Genomic DNA, 16,563 nt, shown 5'->3' on the forward strand with positions numbered 1-16,563 from the left:
CTGCCTTACCATTAGCCTGCTTCCTGGGATGAAGACAGATTTTCAGTTTATTCTATATTGTTGACAGTCAGGTATTAATGATGGCCAGAATATAATCAATTATATATTTAAGTGAAACAATTTAAATGAAAATATAATTTGCCTTTAGTAACTTTGACAGGGTTTGTGTATGATACATAAGTTGTAGGAAAGTGTATTCAAGGTTGTAATTATTTCAGTCCTAACATGCTACAAGTTAAACTGCAAGGTGTTTTAATTTACCGTTATAAACCGCTTCTTATCTTTGGGTACTCCAGACCTGAAGACACTGGATACAGGAAGGACAATATTTATAGGTGTAATACATTTTAATATTAGCTGCTTGGTGAAGAAAAAGGCAATCCCACTGACTGAAGTTTAGATCTTCCCTTATTTATTGCAGCTGCATACCATAGGCTTTGATAACACAGATAAGAGCTTCTCAAATGTATTAGAAAATTTAGATGATTGGCTTGAAGAATTTGCATATGATAATCTGCTTATGTTTGTTCCACCTCTGAGGTTCATATAGCAGTTCTGACAAGATTTTTTGTAACGTCACTTACAATTTTTCACATTGCCTTGTAGAAGAATATAGCTGTATAGAAACCTGCTGCTACCTGATAGAACTACCTGTCTCAACACTGAAGAGAGGGTGAATTAACATTATATGTGATGTAATTCAAGAAGAATAGTCCTTTCTGTGTCACTGATCCAGACAAGAGAACTAAGTACATGGTCTGGAAAGGCCAGGAACAGCAACTGGACAGCTGTTCTGAATTCTTATGTAAAGTTCTTCGGAAAAAAAGGTGTAGCTCAGAAATAAGTCTATTTGACAGAAGACTCAAGATCTTCACAGGATTTTGTTTGGAAAAAGAGTAGTGTAATGGGGGGAAGAAGGAGAGGAAAAAATCTAATTGCAAATAAATTTATTTGCTAAGTCGTAAGTCAGACATATGGGCTTAAAAAGTTCTGCCAGATTCCCCTTCATGTAAATGACCCATGAAATTTGGTTCCCTTAAAGAAAATGAACATATTCAGAGAATAGGAAGAAAATTTAAGAGGCAAAACAGAAAACGTTAGTCAAAGTAATTAAAAGTATCAAATTACACAGTACATTACACTACTTTTTTGAATAATAGATAGTAAAACTATGAAAAAAGTCTACATTGTACCTGTAGGAAAGGACTGAGTATTTTAAGGAGCAGGGACAACATGCAGTTAAACCGTAATGTTTAATTCCCTTTTTTCAGTAAGAAATACCACAATGAGGCTAAAATTTCTAACCCTATAATAGTCAGTGACCCTAAATAAAGACAAATATTATAGCTCTTTGAAATACCAGTGTTAGATGTAAAACCACAAATGGGATTTTGACCCGTTTGGTGATTTGCATAATTTTAAGTATTTTCCCAGTCTTCAGTTTATGGTGAAAAACAGCAACATAAATCAAATATTAAATGTCTTTTTATGCTATGCTAATTTGTGTTGAAAACAGTAATAAATTAGTATTTAATTATCCTTTTAAATTTCGCCCCCCTGGGATTTTACATGATTGTGTTTCTGAAATTTTGTGTGTGTACCTTCATAAGTTTAATACATTGATCTTAGCATTTGGTAATAGGTGCTTCTCTTTCAAGTTTTAAGTAAATATTCGTACAGCGAAAATATGCATTCTGCCTAGCATTTTAATTAGTTGACAGCTGCATTTGTTTTCATGCTACCAGGGAAATCAATACTTTCAATATTGTTTAAAAAAAAATTCTGCTTTACCTATGTTACTATACAAGTTGATCAGGACTTAAATTTGAACTACATTACATTTTGTTACAACAATATGGAGAATATTTGGTTGGATTTTACATATAGGCCTTATCTGCAATTCTTTGACAGCCATAAGAAGACTAATATTATCAGTGAGGTTTGAATAATAACTGTGCTCCTTGAAGAGCTCCATTCTACACCTAGACACTTGGTCCCTGTTTAAGAGCAAATACATATGAACAAGAAACTAAGCATCTGCCAAATGGTAATCCTGCACTAGTGGTCGCTTTGCCTCTTGAAAGTGTTGCACAAACGTGGAATGCTGTAATTGCTACTCTAGAATGGGGCGTGAGGCCAGTTTTGTTCAGATGCCCGTCTCTGACTGTAGCCAATACGAAGTGATTCCTAGAAAGTCTTAAGAAGCATGTAGTAGAGATTTGAAATTACTTCTTTCCACCCATTGATAATATCAAGTTGTTAAAAATTGCATTAGCCCTGAAACACAAGGCTTAGTAACGCTTTCAAAGTGTTTATTTTGGTACCTTTTATAACTCTTATTACACATGTTCAAACCTGGTTTTGAATCCCCGCTGTGTTCTTGGCCTCTGTAATTGCATGTAGCATGGAGTTCCACAACATAATTGCTCACTTTGCAAGAAATATTTTTTATATTCTTAAACTCACCACTGTTTAAATATTATTACATTAGATGTCCATTTGAAAGGAAAACTCAGATTAGTTGTGGTAATTTGAATTTCCACCTGAAAGAAAATATTACTTTGCAAAATTTTGTTCCCATGTTCTTGAAATCTCATCGCTCATGTTGTGCTGTCTTTGGATGTGTCTGAGAGGGACACTCGGAATTTTACAGTATAATGAAAGAATGTTATAATGTAGTGAGGTTTATTGTATGCATCTAAATGGATTTAAGGGCAGAATTTACCGATTAAAAGCGAAATAGATCAAGTTAAAACAACTAGGTCTGTGATCTTAAACCTCTAATGAGTAAATAAAATACTGGGAAAAAAATTGTTAAACATTCTGCATTTTAAAAAGTCTTGCCAGTTCTTTTAGGAGACATCCAAGACTAAAAGTCTGCCATATGTGGCATGGATTTGCATAATGCTAGTAATTAAAAAAATTTTAAAAAATAATAACTATCATATTTCAGCAGTGTAATTTTTGTTTGATGGGAAATTTAGTGGCTTTAAAATGCTGCTAAAGCTAGACATCTCTGACTGTAATGTAAATGGCCAAGAAAGAAAAAGGCAAGAAACTACTAATATTCTCATTTGTCAGATTGCCCGTTATCGGTAAATTATCATTGAGTAAGTAGGCCATCATCTTTAGATTTAGAAAATATTCTGGTCAATATAAATTCTTGAACATCTACTGAACAGTCATGGACTATACAAGTTATTTGCACTCTCTCACATTGCATTTGTGTTGCGTTCTGCTAATAATATATAATTACACACTTAGAGTAATTGTATGCCCTTTCCCCCCTACGAGCCTGGAGTGCCTTGGAAACAACATAAGTACTTCAGTGGTGAGGTAACGGGATACAGAAAGATCAGTGAAGTAGACGTCATGGTGTAGAAGTCTCTGTGAAGCAGACTTCATAGAGTAGACTTCATGGTGGCTGTCTCAACAACAATGCCAAGTTGTAGAGGTATAATAATTTTGGCCTACGGATCTACTTATGCTGTTATAGTTGCAAGTTAACAACAAAAATGGTGTCATTCTTGATGCCCTTGAAATCAGCTCAGAACAATTCTGACTTTTTCATGTATACGTACCCACACTGTCCATTGGAAGAAGCTTCAACAAAACATCCAATGGCTTTGTTCTAGAACAGGTAATGAAGATTTGGCACCTCACAATTTACTGTGCATGCTCATATTGAAACTGTTTTTTGCACTGAAATTCATTGCATGAATATTTCTGTGCAAAAAAAGACTCCTTTGGGAGATAACTTTGGTGTTACTCAGTCTTAAAGAGTTGGAGAATCACTAAATCAAGTTTCAGACAGCTGTAAAGTAATCACAGTATGATGACTTCATGTTGGATTTCAATATCTGCTTTGCATTATCATCCAACATACTACTGTCTCAATGTATTACGGCCAGTGTGCTGGCACAATGCTGTTACCTGTGTCTCTGAGGAACTGCACTGAACAATCTGTTTACTTTCGTTCTGTACCCTTTCTTAATACTATCCAACTTTTAAAACAAAACAAAACAAAATAAAACAAAAAAAAACAAATCCAAGCTTCCTTTCTTCTTCTTAACAGAGGTCCTCCTGTTTCCCAGCCTGTTTTTCTGCTACTCACCTTACAAGTTTCTCATCTTGCCTGCAGATCTTCTACAGCTCCTAGTTCTTAGTTTCCATCCCTGCATTTCACCTTTTTTGGATTTTTCTCATCTTTTTCTTTTGCTTTCAAATATTTGTCTTCTGTCCTCTACACAATCCCTTTCTTTGTCCTGCTTAATTCTGCATCTTCTGCCCAGCCCTTTTTGACATTGCCCTTTTTCCGTAATTCTCTATAATTCAACAGTTCACTTTGAGACTCCATATCGTTCATCCTTTCCCTCTTCAGCAGACTCTCCTGGTCCTAATAGTCCATCCACAATCCAGCAATCTATTGGTTTTCTTTTTCTGTCATTTCTTTTTCCTTCTTACCTTACATTGTTAGGATGATATGTAGTGAGTTTTCCTCAGTCTTTATAAAAAGCTTTCATTTTACCAATATTCATTATTACAATATCTTCATTGGTCTTGTGCTGCTTCATTTTTCAGTGAGTTCTTACAGTACAGATTTGTGCTTAGACTACTTGAATTTGATAATCTCCATAACTATATAGATTTTGTTACAAAAACTTCCACATAAACAGTTGTTACTGGCACCTAGTAGCTGCCTTAGTTCATTTTTGCTCTGACATAGTTCAAAAATTCAGTCATCGATTTAAACCAATAGTACAGCTTCATCAGCATTTTGAGTTCATCATTGCATTTTTCCAACTTGTTTAGAAGCATGACAGAATTTAATCCTATTACTTCACCCTCTTTTTGTGACTAACAGCACATCTTTTAGGGAAGTAGCACAGAAACAAAGGTTTATGGTTTAATTTGTTTTAAATAGAGAGGCTGTTTCAGTAAGCCTTTGTAAAGGCTTGAAATAATTTCATGATTTGATTTCAGTTTGTGAATAAAATGTGAAGTCTAATTAAAGCTATTTAAGATTATAACTGTCTTCAGGAAATCAAGTGAATAATTCTGAGGTCTACGTTATTAGCCTTGTGGATCTGAGTCTATGTTGCAGCAAGCTGTACTGTCATCGCAGTTCATGAGCACAGTCTCAGCATAAATTGGGAGCTATAGAGTTCATTTTTTTTAATCTTTTGCACTTTAGTTGTGGCATTGGCTAATTTTGTTTCATTGCTCATTCACTTACTCTGTAAAAACTAGACTGCTTTGTTCTCTTGAGATATTTGAAAATGGGATGTCTTTTATGCTCAACTAGTCATCTGGTTCTTCCCCCATTGTGCTTGATTCCTGTCTGGCAGAATAAGGAGATTGCAGACGCTGGTCATTCATCACCATAGTTGAAAAGGCTACCAGAAAATAGTTCCAGAATTACGATCTGGAAACTTAGTCTTTGGCTGACTTTTTGTGCAGAAACTGTGTCTCTGTGTTCATGAAACTTGTAAAAGTCAGGTTACACTGCATGGATTACCCTAAACTTACACTTCAGGTATGCCATTCTAAATCTGCAGTACACCCCACTGATGCCAATAGACTTAGTTAAGGTTCATATCAATATTACTGAAGGCAGAATTTGGTTGCTTTGTCCCCTTCTTGACCCATATTTTTACAAAACAACTGACCTCTCTTAACTATTAAACCCAAATTTAAGTAATGATGGCAATTGGTGCTGTGCTTCTGGGTATGTTGCCTTCAAGCTGTGGCAGCTAACAAAGGTTTGCAGGATTTCATTGTACTGCAGTCAAACTAGTTGTCATTTGATTGTTTTTGCACTATTAGACTTGACAGAGAATTGTTCAGCTTTCTCAGCTCACAATGAGGTTATAGCCAGAAAAGTCATTGCAGAAAGTGACATTTTAATATTTAGATTTATTTGCCTTTGATAATTGTTTCTGCTTGGTCAGTGTAGATATTTACAGATGTTCAGGTTTTGTATATGTTATTTTTAAACTGCACACACTTCATTAGGCTTTTTATGATAAGGCATCTTCCCTAGAGGGCTTTAAGTTTATGCATTCTGGGAACACAGCTGATGAAGCAGAAACTGGTGTGGCAAAGAGAGAGGTAGAAAGTGAGAGTGGGAAAATGGTGTTACAGAATACAAAAGGATTTTGGAACAGGATGTGAAACTGAGGTCATGCATGAAAACAGCGATGAAAAGAGACTCAGCATGAGAAATGGGTATGACATTTGAAGGGACTATGAGAATGGATGGAGAACAAAGAAAACACCTTATGGATACTGTGGGTGAGAGAGACAGTGGACCTGAGCATTGTGAATCCTATTGTTCTCTTGTTCTCAGTAGAGATACAACCTTATGGAGTACTGTATTCTGCTAGAGATAAACCCTTGATGAAAATCTTCTCATAGTGCAAAGTGTTGGAACAGCACCTAGTTTTTCCCAAAACTGTGTTAGTTAAGTCACTAACAGTTGCTCAGGTCCTGTGGTAAATGGACTTTCCTGTCCATGTCTCAGCCACATCCTTTTCATGCGCCATGAGGCTGAGTTGCCTTGTGAAAGGATTTTTCTGGCTAAAGAACACACAGAATTTTTTGTGTCCTCTTGATAAAAGGCAAGTGGAGAAATAGAGTGGAAATTTCCACTTTAACCTAGTTAGGAAGAAATCCCCTTTGCAAATATCAGTAATTGTTAATCTTAATTCTTTCTTACTTGCATCTGTGATCAAGGAAGGTATAATCTGGAAGGTTTTCTTCATTCCAATTTAAAGAATTAGATTTTATTTAATTTAGAAGTTATTTATTTTAATACGATTTATCAATAAATTTAATACAAGTTAGTAAATAGAAAGAGTATTTACAATTTTAGACATTCTGGATTTTTTTACATCAGGTACTAGAATTGGCTGCAAAGATTTGTAAAGATCATTCTTTAGTGCACAGTTTGCAATACTTCTCATGCTTAATTTTCACGCTGAGCTTGTGCAGTATGAGCTCCAGAGGACAGCTTTCCCAGAAGATCATTTAACCACTTTACAAAGTGATGTTTTTCTTTTTCTTTTTTTCCTCAGGCTTTTATTTATAACATATGCTTCAAAGTATGATACCAGGCATCATAATATGATTCTAATTTATGCAGAAAACATTTCTTACCAGCTTTCTCAGTTCCTTTGGTAATAATACCCAGTTGGTATAGATTTCTCCTGTTGGCTTCATTTTTCTTTCTCATCTGTTTTGTGCAAAAATGTTTTATTATCTTGATAAAGGAAGAAAATACAGCATTGTGGCTAGCAGTTGTATTTTCTAAGTCATTGATTCCAATATCCACAATAAGAAGTGTCATGTAAAAAAGTTTGAAGTCTACAAGAGTGAGGCTTTTGAACTCCAATTTCTGCCTTTCATGGAGGGAAATCATACTTTTCAGCTATAGACTATGCAGATTTTAAAGGTTTTTTATTTTGTTTTATTTTTCTCCCAGAAGACACTTTCAATCAGTTCTAATCATAGTCAGCCACATAGTCAGCCAGTGTTCCTGTGTCCATCCATGCATCTTGCCTGAGGATTGCCATTTGCTGCCTCTCTTGTACCCCTGAAGTTACAAACTCTTTCCTTCCCTGAAATATTTGGTCAGATTTTTCCTTTAATTGTACAGAAAGTCAAATCAAATTAAAATTTGTGTTTAAATATAATTTGAACGTATAAAACAAGAAAATCTCTTAAGCTTTCTTGGGCATAAAGGGAGAATTTTATGTCAGACTACAGCTGCAGTAACCCATAATCTGAATCATTTCAAGATTATATTGGGTCTTAACTAGTGTCACAGTTAATCAGTGGGTTTGTTCATTACTAAGTAAGTAGTGGAATGAAACACTAAGCTTACCCAGAATGAGTGGAGAAACTCTTCAAATTGTAGCTAAAAACAAACAAACAGAAAAAAGTGGTAAAGAGGTACCTCTACTTTCCATTCAAGTTCAAGTTATTTTGGAAGACATTTTCAGATGTATGCCACTGGTTGTCAGGAAAGACAGGAGTGTGCAGCCCCAGTAATTCCTGGTTTGGGATCAGCAGCAGGAGATAATACATCAGAATATATTTGGAGGTTTAGTTTCTGACAGAAAGCTTGAGAAACATTTCTTTAAACATATTCGATAATTTATTGTGTTTCATAGCCAAAGAAATTCAACTCTGTTGCTTTGTGGAGTGAAAGCAGTCACAGCTTTAGAATAAGCCAAGGAGCTTGTATCACCTTGACTACCTTTTGAAACAGTTTGTGGAACCTGCACCGTATCCTGGGGTTGGAGAGTTGGGCATGGCAGATTGACTGTGTAAACATAAATCATTCATTTCTGCACAAGAAGTGACTTCTGTTAATTACTTTAACAAACCTTTTGTATCATTTTATTATGATGCACAGTTCTGTATTTCAGCTAACTCTTCTGGGGAACACTTCCGTGTTCAACACTGCAGTAATGTGGGAAACACTGCTTTACCATCCTACCAGCACTGAGATCTCACATCAGTATCTTTTCTTCCTCAAGTCATCAGTTAAAAAAACAGCACTGACATCAAAACTGGTGCCTGCCATGCTTTGTCTTCCAACATGCACTGAGTTAAAAACTGGACACTGCACAGCTGAATCCAGGAGGGACAGGACTGAGACCTGTATGTCCATGTTTACCCCTTTCTGTGAGCATGGCTGCCTTATTAGTCCAGACTAGTAACATGATCTTCACTACAGCAAATACTCACCTTGGCAGGCAGCATGTTATGGTCCAGCTCTCAGTACAGACATGGCACTGCATACCCTCAGTTAAACAGATTCCAATTAGGAGCTGGCTCGCTTCCATGTGGCTCAAAGCATGGACATGTGTCTGGTAGACACACCCAAAGTCCCTCTGTTAGTCTTGTCCAAAATACCTGAGCCTCGAGCAATTGACAGTGTAGGTCCAATCTGCCCACAGGTCTTGGATTCCGCCTTCTTTTCATGCATTTAATTTTTATTCAGACTTGCAGAGGTCTTTATTTCATGCACACACCATACAGCAGATTCCACTGTTTCTTAAACCTGACTTACATAATGTGTTTTGTTAAAATAAAGCTCATAGTTAGCGTCCCATTTAATGGGAAAAATGAATGTAGCAGTAATATTAATAGTCTGACAACATTAACCCTTTTTTCTCTATTTAAAAGAAATGCAATGAGCTCAACAAGAGTGTTAAATGGAGCCTACTCAGGGCATCTGATGGAGAGGCTTCACTGTCTGGCCCAGGCAGAGGCTGCCATACTGGTGGGTGACTGCAGGCAGTGTCAGACCAGCTTTTAAACGCTGCTGTTTCCACTCCCAGGTCTCTCCATCTGCTACAGATTTTCAGGCTTCTTTTATACTTCCTTATCAGACTGAGTCCTTTGTTTCAAAAGAATGGTTATTCCCAGAGGGGCCATCATACTCCTTGGCTCCACAAATGGCATACACTCACTTGCAGGTACCCATGTGCTACTTAGCGTGCAGCAAGCTAAGCTTCACTGATCCAGCTGTGTCACAAGATTTTTTAGCCCTTGTACAATAGGACAGCACAGAAATGCTGCCCCTTGTTTTCACTCTTCTCTCTTTGCAGGCATACCAGGCAGTGACTATATAAATGCCAACTACATAGATGGATACAGAAAGCAGAATGCTTATATAGCAACGCAAGGGGCATTGCCGGAAACTTTTGGTGACTTCTGGAGAATGATGTGGGAGCAACGGGGTGCAACTGTTGTCATGATGACAAAACTAGAGGAGAGGTCCAGGGTAAGGAAAGCATATACAACGTTAATAATATTGTACCTGAGTAATCACTTACATAAGATTTTTGTTTTTCATGTATGGTTGTCTGCCTCCTGTATATGCACAGGAACTGATTTTTTTTAGGTTGCCACAAGTTACAAGTATCCATACTATGAAAATCACTTATATAGGAAATGTTGGTTCCACTGTGAAATTACAAAGTCATGCCGCTTATTTTGTAGGTTTCTTTATACTCTGAAAAACTTGAAATCTCTTGATCCACAGTGATTTGTTTGTTTGTTTGTTTCAATAGTACTGGAAATATTATGAGGTGATTGAAAATGTTACTTCCTCTGTAGTATCAAGAATATGATTGTATCATCCTGTTGTAAGGAAGTTGATGTATGTCAACAGCATTCAATTTTCAGTTTTATATGGTATAGATTAAACATTACTTAAAGAACAGTGAGGATTTGGTTTTGCTTAAGAAACAATTTTTTTTTAGCACATGCTGGGTGCTAGGAAAACTCTACAACAGCATATGCAGTAATAGAGTACAAAATTATCTGTGATAGTTCAAATTCAATTTTACAGGGCAAAGTAAAATTAGGAAAGTAAAGGACTAAAACATAAGGATACTATTCTAATAATAGAAGTGTTATAATAAAAGATGTGCTATATGTAAAGGGAAATCAAAAGTAGTAATACTTTTTTGTTGTATAATAAGGAAAGTGATGGAAAGAGTAGTAACAGACCACTGTGTGTTGCATGAAGATTTACTAGCAGCTCCGTATTTGATGGTGTTCATCAGTTCTAATGGTGGATGTTATTTGGGGGGACAGGGGGAGTGAAAGGAAAAAAAATAAAAGAAGAAGTGAAAGATGGTAAGAAAAAGAAAAGGGAAAAACCCTTCTCAGTGGCCAATCAGAAAGAGAAGTGAGTGTCCAGCCCTCAGCACCCTCTCCAGTAGAGCAGGTGGTTCCCCCAGCATACTTTTCCCACAATAAGTCTGTATTTTATGTCAAGACGTACTCAAACTCCTCATGGGTTGTTTCTGCTTATGATGCTGTTATCGTTGCTGGGAGCACGCGTTGACTGGGGAAGGTGCTACACGGCTGGTTCATTGCTGAGCTTCCTGCAAACACATTGATGAGTCCTGTAGTTTAAACCAGAAACTACAACCAAATGTAGAAATCAGGAAAGGGGAGAAAGAAGGGGTGATTCTAACATCAGTGGCAATCGCTTCCCTTGGGAACCTGCCATAGCAACAGTATCAGGGTTTGCAAGTATAAGTCCAGAAGATTAATAACAAACGAGAGTGGCATGGGAAAAATACTGCCACAAGTGTTCTGGGGTACGCTGTCCTGGGAGCTTGTGTGGAGGGGTAGGGAGCTGCAAGTGGGAGGCAGGCTGCAGGACTGCAGGTGGAAGGCACTTAGCAATATGAAAAGCTAGGGTACCTAAGGCACTGTGCAACATGTGTTAAAAAATGCCATAAATACAGAGGATCAAGAACAGTTCAGAAAGAGAGAAAGAGACTAGGGAGGAGGAGAGGAGATTTATCATGCAGAAAAGCTTTTAAATCAGTAAAAAGTATCTTGTGGAGGTTGTTGGATAATAGTTGATATGTCAGTAACTCATGGATGAGCTCCATTTCAAAATGAAAATGTTTTTGCATGTGTAAGCTTGGAACAAGGGGGAATGCACTGTAAAGCCTAATGCTGTACTGTGTTGGCACTGATGTTTTTTTCACATGCTTGGATACATATAATTGCAATGATTGCATAACTTGTTGAACCTCTTGGCAACAGTCATTCCTTTCTGGCGGCTTATCGAAGTAGAGATATATATATTTATTCTTTCACCATTTTATCACTTTTTAAAAATAGAGTCGGTCTTTTGCAGTTCGAGCAACGTATAGCATTCTAATTATAGAATCACTTTACACATGTAAATTCAACCTACGTTAACACCACTGCCTGTATGTACCTAATGGCAATTAGTACATAGCAGAGGGTAGTTTTATCAGAAATTTTCATTTTATCTTGAGTCTACAGGCCTTGTCTAGTCTAGGCACTGGCAGTTGTTTGGAATTAAGCAAATTAAATTTTGCCCATTTCTTCACTAATTACTTCTTATATAATAAAGTTGCTGCTAAATAACATCAGTACTAAGAAAATATCTGATTCTAATAAGCAGCCTATTGCAGAAGGTGTACTTAAATACTTGAGAGTTTATCTTAATACTGCAGGCCACAGACAGCCACTGTCTAGAAAGATGTTTTGATGTAACTAGATGAAATTCTACTCATTCTCTACAATAGTTGCTTAGTGGAGTTTTAAGCTAACTCTAGCCTTTGCTGACTGCACCTTAAAAATCCACTGATCAGAATAGTAATCACCTCCAGAAGTGATTAGCATTCAGCAGCAATACATTCCATGAGTGTGATGAGGGACCAGACAATCTAGTCAATGGATTGTCTGTGCATTCAGTGCTTATGTTTGCGTATTTTTTTGTGCATAGTTTAGCTCATTCTGTGTTCATAGGTCAAGTGAGTTTGATGCACTCAATGCAGAGCATTAGAGACCAGCTATCCAGTATGTAATTCAGCTCCAATCTTAGAGTCTGTAACTCTGTGAATATGGCATACCAGTTACCTCTTCCCCTAATACAGTAGCTCATGTAATGTAATTAATGATATTGATGGTGAGGCAGCAGTGGGAATCCCTATGTGGGAGAATGTCCTGGTTTCAGCTGGAATAAACTTAATTTTCTTCTTAGTAACTGGTATAGTGCTATGTGTTGGATTTAGGATGAGAATAATGTTGATAACACACTGATGTTTTAGTTGTTGCTAAGCAGTGTTTATAGTAAGTCAAGGACTTTTCAGCTTTTCATACTGACCTGCCAGTGGAGACTGGGAGTGCACAAGAACCTGGGAGGGGACACAGCAAGGACAGCTGACCCAAACGAGCCAAAGGGGTATTCCATGCCATACCATACCATACCATACCATACCATACCATACCATACCATACCATACCATATTACGTCATGCCCAGTATATAAACTGGGGGGAGTTGGCCGGGGGCCAGCGCAGCTCGCGGATTGGTCAGTGGGTGGTGAGCAATTGTATTCTGCATCACTTGTTTTGTATATCCTATTATTATTATTATTATTATTATTATTATTATTATTACTACTACTACTACTACTACTACTATTGTTATTATTTTCCCTTTCTTTTCTGTCCTATTAAACTGTCTTTATTTCAACCCATGAGTTTTACTTTTTTTCCCAATTCTCTCCCCCATCCCACTGGGACAGGGGGAGTGAGCAAACAGCTGTGTGGTGCTTAATTGCTGACTGGGGTTAAACCACGACAGAAAAGAATATGATGACAACATTTCATTGTTGTTTTTTCTCATGCTATCATTTTTATATAGCATATTCTTATATCAGGACACCAAGTGAAATTTCAAACATGAAATACAAACACTGTTACATCCCATTAGAGATTAAGATCTTTGCTAATTTTGTTTCTCTTTTTCCTTTGATTCCTTTTTGATTGCTTTTGTGTCTTGGCAGCCTGATCATTATTCCTGCTGCAAGGCAAGATCATTTCTCTCTGGGGCTTCATCTACTTTCCATCTCCACGTCGTCATTTCTGTTTAGCTTGCTTTTTTCATTATGTAGTCCTGCAGCTTGATATCAGCCTTTTTAACCTGGACTGCGTAGATAAAGATGGGGATTTTAATTGCATCTCCAGAAACAAAGTTGGTTCATTAGCATGTGTTAGATGTCTGAGTAACTTCAGCTTTGAGAATGTACATATTTTACAGCTGAGTACATCAAATGAAGATGTTACAGTGAATTCATTATTCATTTGTTTGCCTAAAAGGAAGCTGCAGGAAAAGAGAAGCTCTTTCCCTTATAACCTTTCACACTTTGTTGGTTTTGTATGAAATGTCATCACCTGAATCTCACTTGACCTAAACCAGACTAGAGAGAGAAAGTCAGTCCCATCATTCAGCTACCATGCACATAATTTATATCAAAAAGGATTATACACACTGGCAGTGCATGGAACAGTGTTGGTAGCTTATTTGTCACATACATGAGTTTAATCTAAATTAAATAAAAGAACGATATTGAAGGTTGCAAATTAGAGATTAAAAAAGCAGTCATGTGTTACACTAAGGAAAGCTGTAAAGCATGTAAAGCATTAATGTGATACCTCTCTTCCCACTCCTCTGTCTTCCCCTCTGCCCCCAGCAGTGCAGATTTTCCTTTTTTTTTTTTTTAGATCCTCTGAATTAATTGAATGTTCTGAGAACTCGTGTGCTGTAGTGAATGATGTGAATGATCAGATGAAGACAGAGAATCTCACTTTATAGCAAAAGATAATATTGCCTCAAACAGGAAACATTTAGTCCTGCCTCCTGTTTCAGGGTAGGATACAGTAGTGGATTGTCCACTTGAATGAGAATTCAATCCTTTCCTTCTTTGCTATGTAATTCCTTATTTTGAATACATTTACTATGTTGTTTCGGAACTAATAGAAAATACTTACCTCCCTCCTTAATCTCATTGGCAGTATTTTCTATGTTGGAACCATAGTGCCCAGGATTAGAATCTTCTGACAAAAAACACCAATCAGGTCAAAGCTAAATGACAATATAGTGACCCTAGCAATTATTCAAATATGAGCCAGATTCGGAACTTCTATACTGATGAGGAAGGCTTTAATTGTCATACTGATACTATCAATCAGCTTCATTCAAATTTGCTAATGGCTAAGTGAATACATGCGGAAACTACATTTGTGGCATTCTGTTGGCCTGATTCAGACAGTCATTTGACTATCAGGAACTGGATATCGTCATCAATATTATAAGCCAAGAATATATAAAAATATAAGCATAGAATAATCATCTTGGTTTGTCAAAGTTTAACATCTTTAATCCTGAGTTTTCACTGGGAAGGGGGAGGTAGAAACAAACCAGTAGAAAAGTCATGTATCCTGTCTCAGATTTTGTTCCCCAATATTGAAACAGGTGGGACTATTTACCTGGGTCCTGTATCGGTTTCATAAGAACATCTAAGGATAGTTAAAAGTCCCTGGATTTAGCTTCTCTCAACTGGTCACTGATACCCAAGAGAGTCAGGAGAGCTGACACTGTCCTGAGAAAAGCCAGGCAGACTTCTCCTGAGGTTGCTGCAATGATAAATAGGTACTTCTGTTGTTCCAAGTGGCATGCAGCAGGTTTGAATCTCCCCAAATCAGAACACTCCCTCTGAGTCTTTCAACTCATTTTTTATAGATATATAGACTATTCCATGTGTTAGAAAAAAGAAGATTGGGTGACAGTAGACATATCACGTAGATGAAGATGTGTGTCGTGAAGGTGGAAATTGGAGTAAAATCATTTTGGGGGGTTGGTTTTGTTAGGTGGGTTTGGGGTTTTTTTTGAAGAAGGGGGACATATTAAATAAAATCAGGGAAGATTTTTTTCAGATTCAAGTAGTACAAAAACCAAAAACATTTGAATAAGCACAGTGGAAACTGTAATTGTAGCTTGGGACTCTTTAGTAAGAATAGCTTTGAAACAAACTTCTGGCCACCAAAGGTTTCTAAGTCTTGCTATAGGCACAGAAAACATAAAGACAGGTCTGGGAAGAACCCTAAATTATTCTACTCCAAATGCACAAATTGCTAACATTTTTAATGATTCTTCATTTGTTGAAGGCGGAGTAGGCACTGATATCTAACGTGGCTGACCTCATAGCTAAGCACATGCACAACAGTAACAAGCAAAGAAAACTCAGAACGTTCTTTTCTTGTCTGTATGAAATGCATGAAGATCTTTCAGACAAATACAGGCTGTGCAGCAGAGTTTTATGTGATTGTGATTACGATAGTTTTCCATTTGTTGTGCAGGGCTTCAGCAGCAAATTTCAGATCTTTCCTCCTAAGTATGTTTTGATGGGTAATACTGGAGCTATTACCTGTCAAAATAGCGGATCGAAAATAAGTGACAATAAGACATCTTCACTAATATGAGTAGAAAAGTCATCAATACATACACTTAATTCATTACGGATTATATCAATATGCTCCCAAGTGCACCTGTATTGTACTGTATTTAGACAAAATGTAACTGATTTGTGCATAAAAGCTGCACTGATGTTTTGTATGGGGCAGCACAGGTATGTAAAAATTTCTTTTTTTAAAATTGTGAAATATGTATTTAAACATAGGAAAATATAAACAAAAATTTTAGCTACTTTTTGCAGCAACTAGAAAAATATGCATGTCTTTATCTGGTAAGAGATAAGTTAACATCTCTCCCAGCAGACATATTAGCAGATAGGACACGTGTTGCAGTTGGCATTCTTTCATACTTAATTGTATTGTTTTACTAAAGAAGAACTAAATGTGCAGTTTTGTAATTGTTCATTCCCTAATTTTAATGGCAAACCAATAACTTCTGTATCAATTATGTACTATCAGAATTTTATTTCACTTCTTTAGTGCTCTCAGCATGCTAAGGTATGAGTCAGAAGAAGAATGAATGAGAGCGCTGGCAAAAAAAAAAAAAGAGAAATCTAAAGTCAAGTATAGCATGTGTTCACCAGATTTACAAAAATAAAAATAAAAATGTGTAGGTTTGTACTGGGATTTTTTTTCACTGTAGCAGAATGCGATGGCCACAGTCCAAGAATTCCTACACCATTGTACAAGCTGGAGTCACCAGTTACCATGTCAGAATTGTAAAACTCAACCATAT

The 16,563-nt window shown here is 36.8% G+C and overlaps 1 protein-coding gene across 1 annotated transcript in view; it reads left to right on the forward strand.

Annotated features, from left to right (window-relative positions):
* PTPRD (protein tyrosine phosphatase receptor type D) overlaps positions 1 to 16,563 on the forward strand; it is a 329,742-nt gene that overhangs the window by 270,155 nt on the left and 43,024 nt on the right. Inside the window, exon 29 of the mRNA XM_050913754.1 lies at positions 9,621 to 9,796. Within this exon, the coding sequence (XP_050769711.1) occupies positions 9,621 to 9,796 (176 nt within the window). The remainder of the gene's footprint in view (positions 1 to 9,620; positions 9,797 to 16,563) is intronic.

This window comes from Gymnogyps californianus, chromosome Z (assembly GCF_018139145.2).
Source record: "Gymnogyps californianus isolate 813 chromosome Z, ASM1813914v2, whole genome shotgun sequence".
Lineage (NCBI taxonomy): Eukaryota > Metazoa > Chordata > Aves > Accipitriformes > Cathartidae > Gymnogyps > Gymnogyps californianus.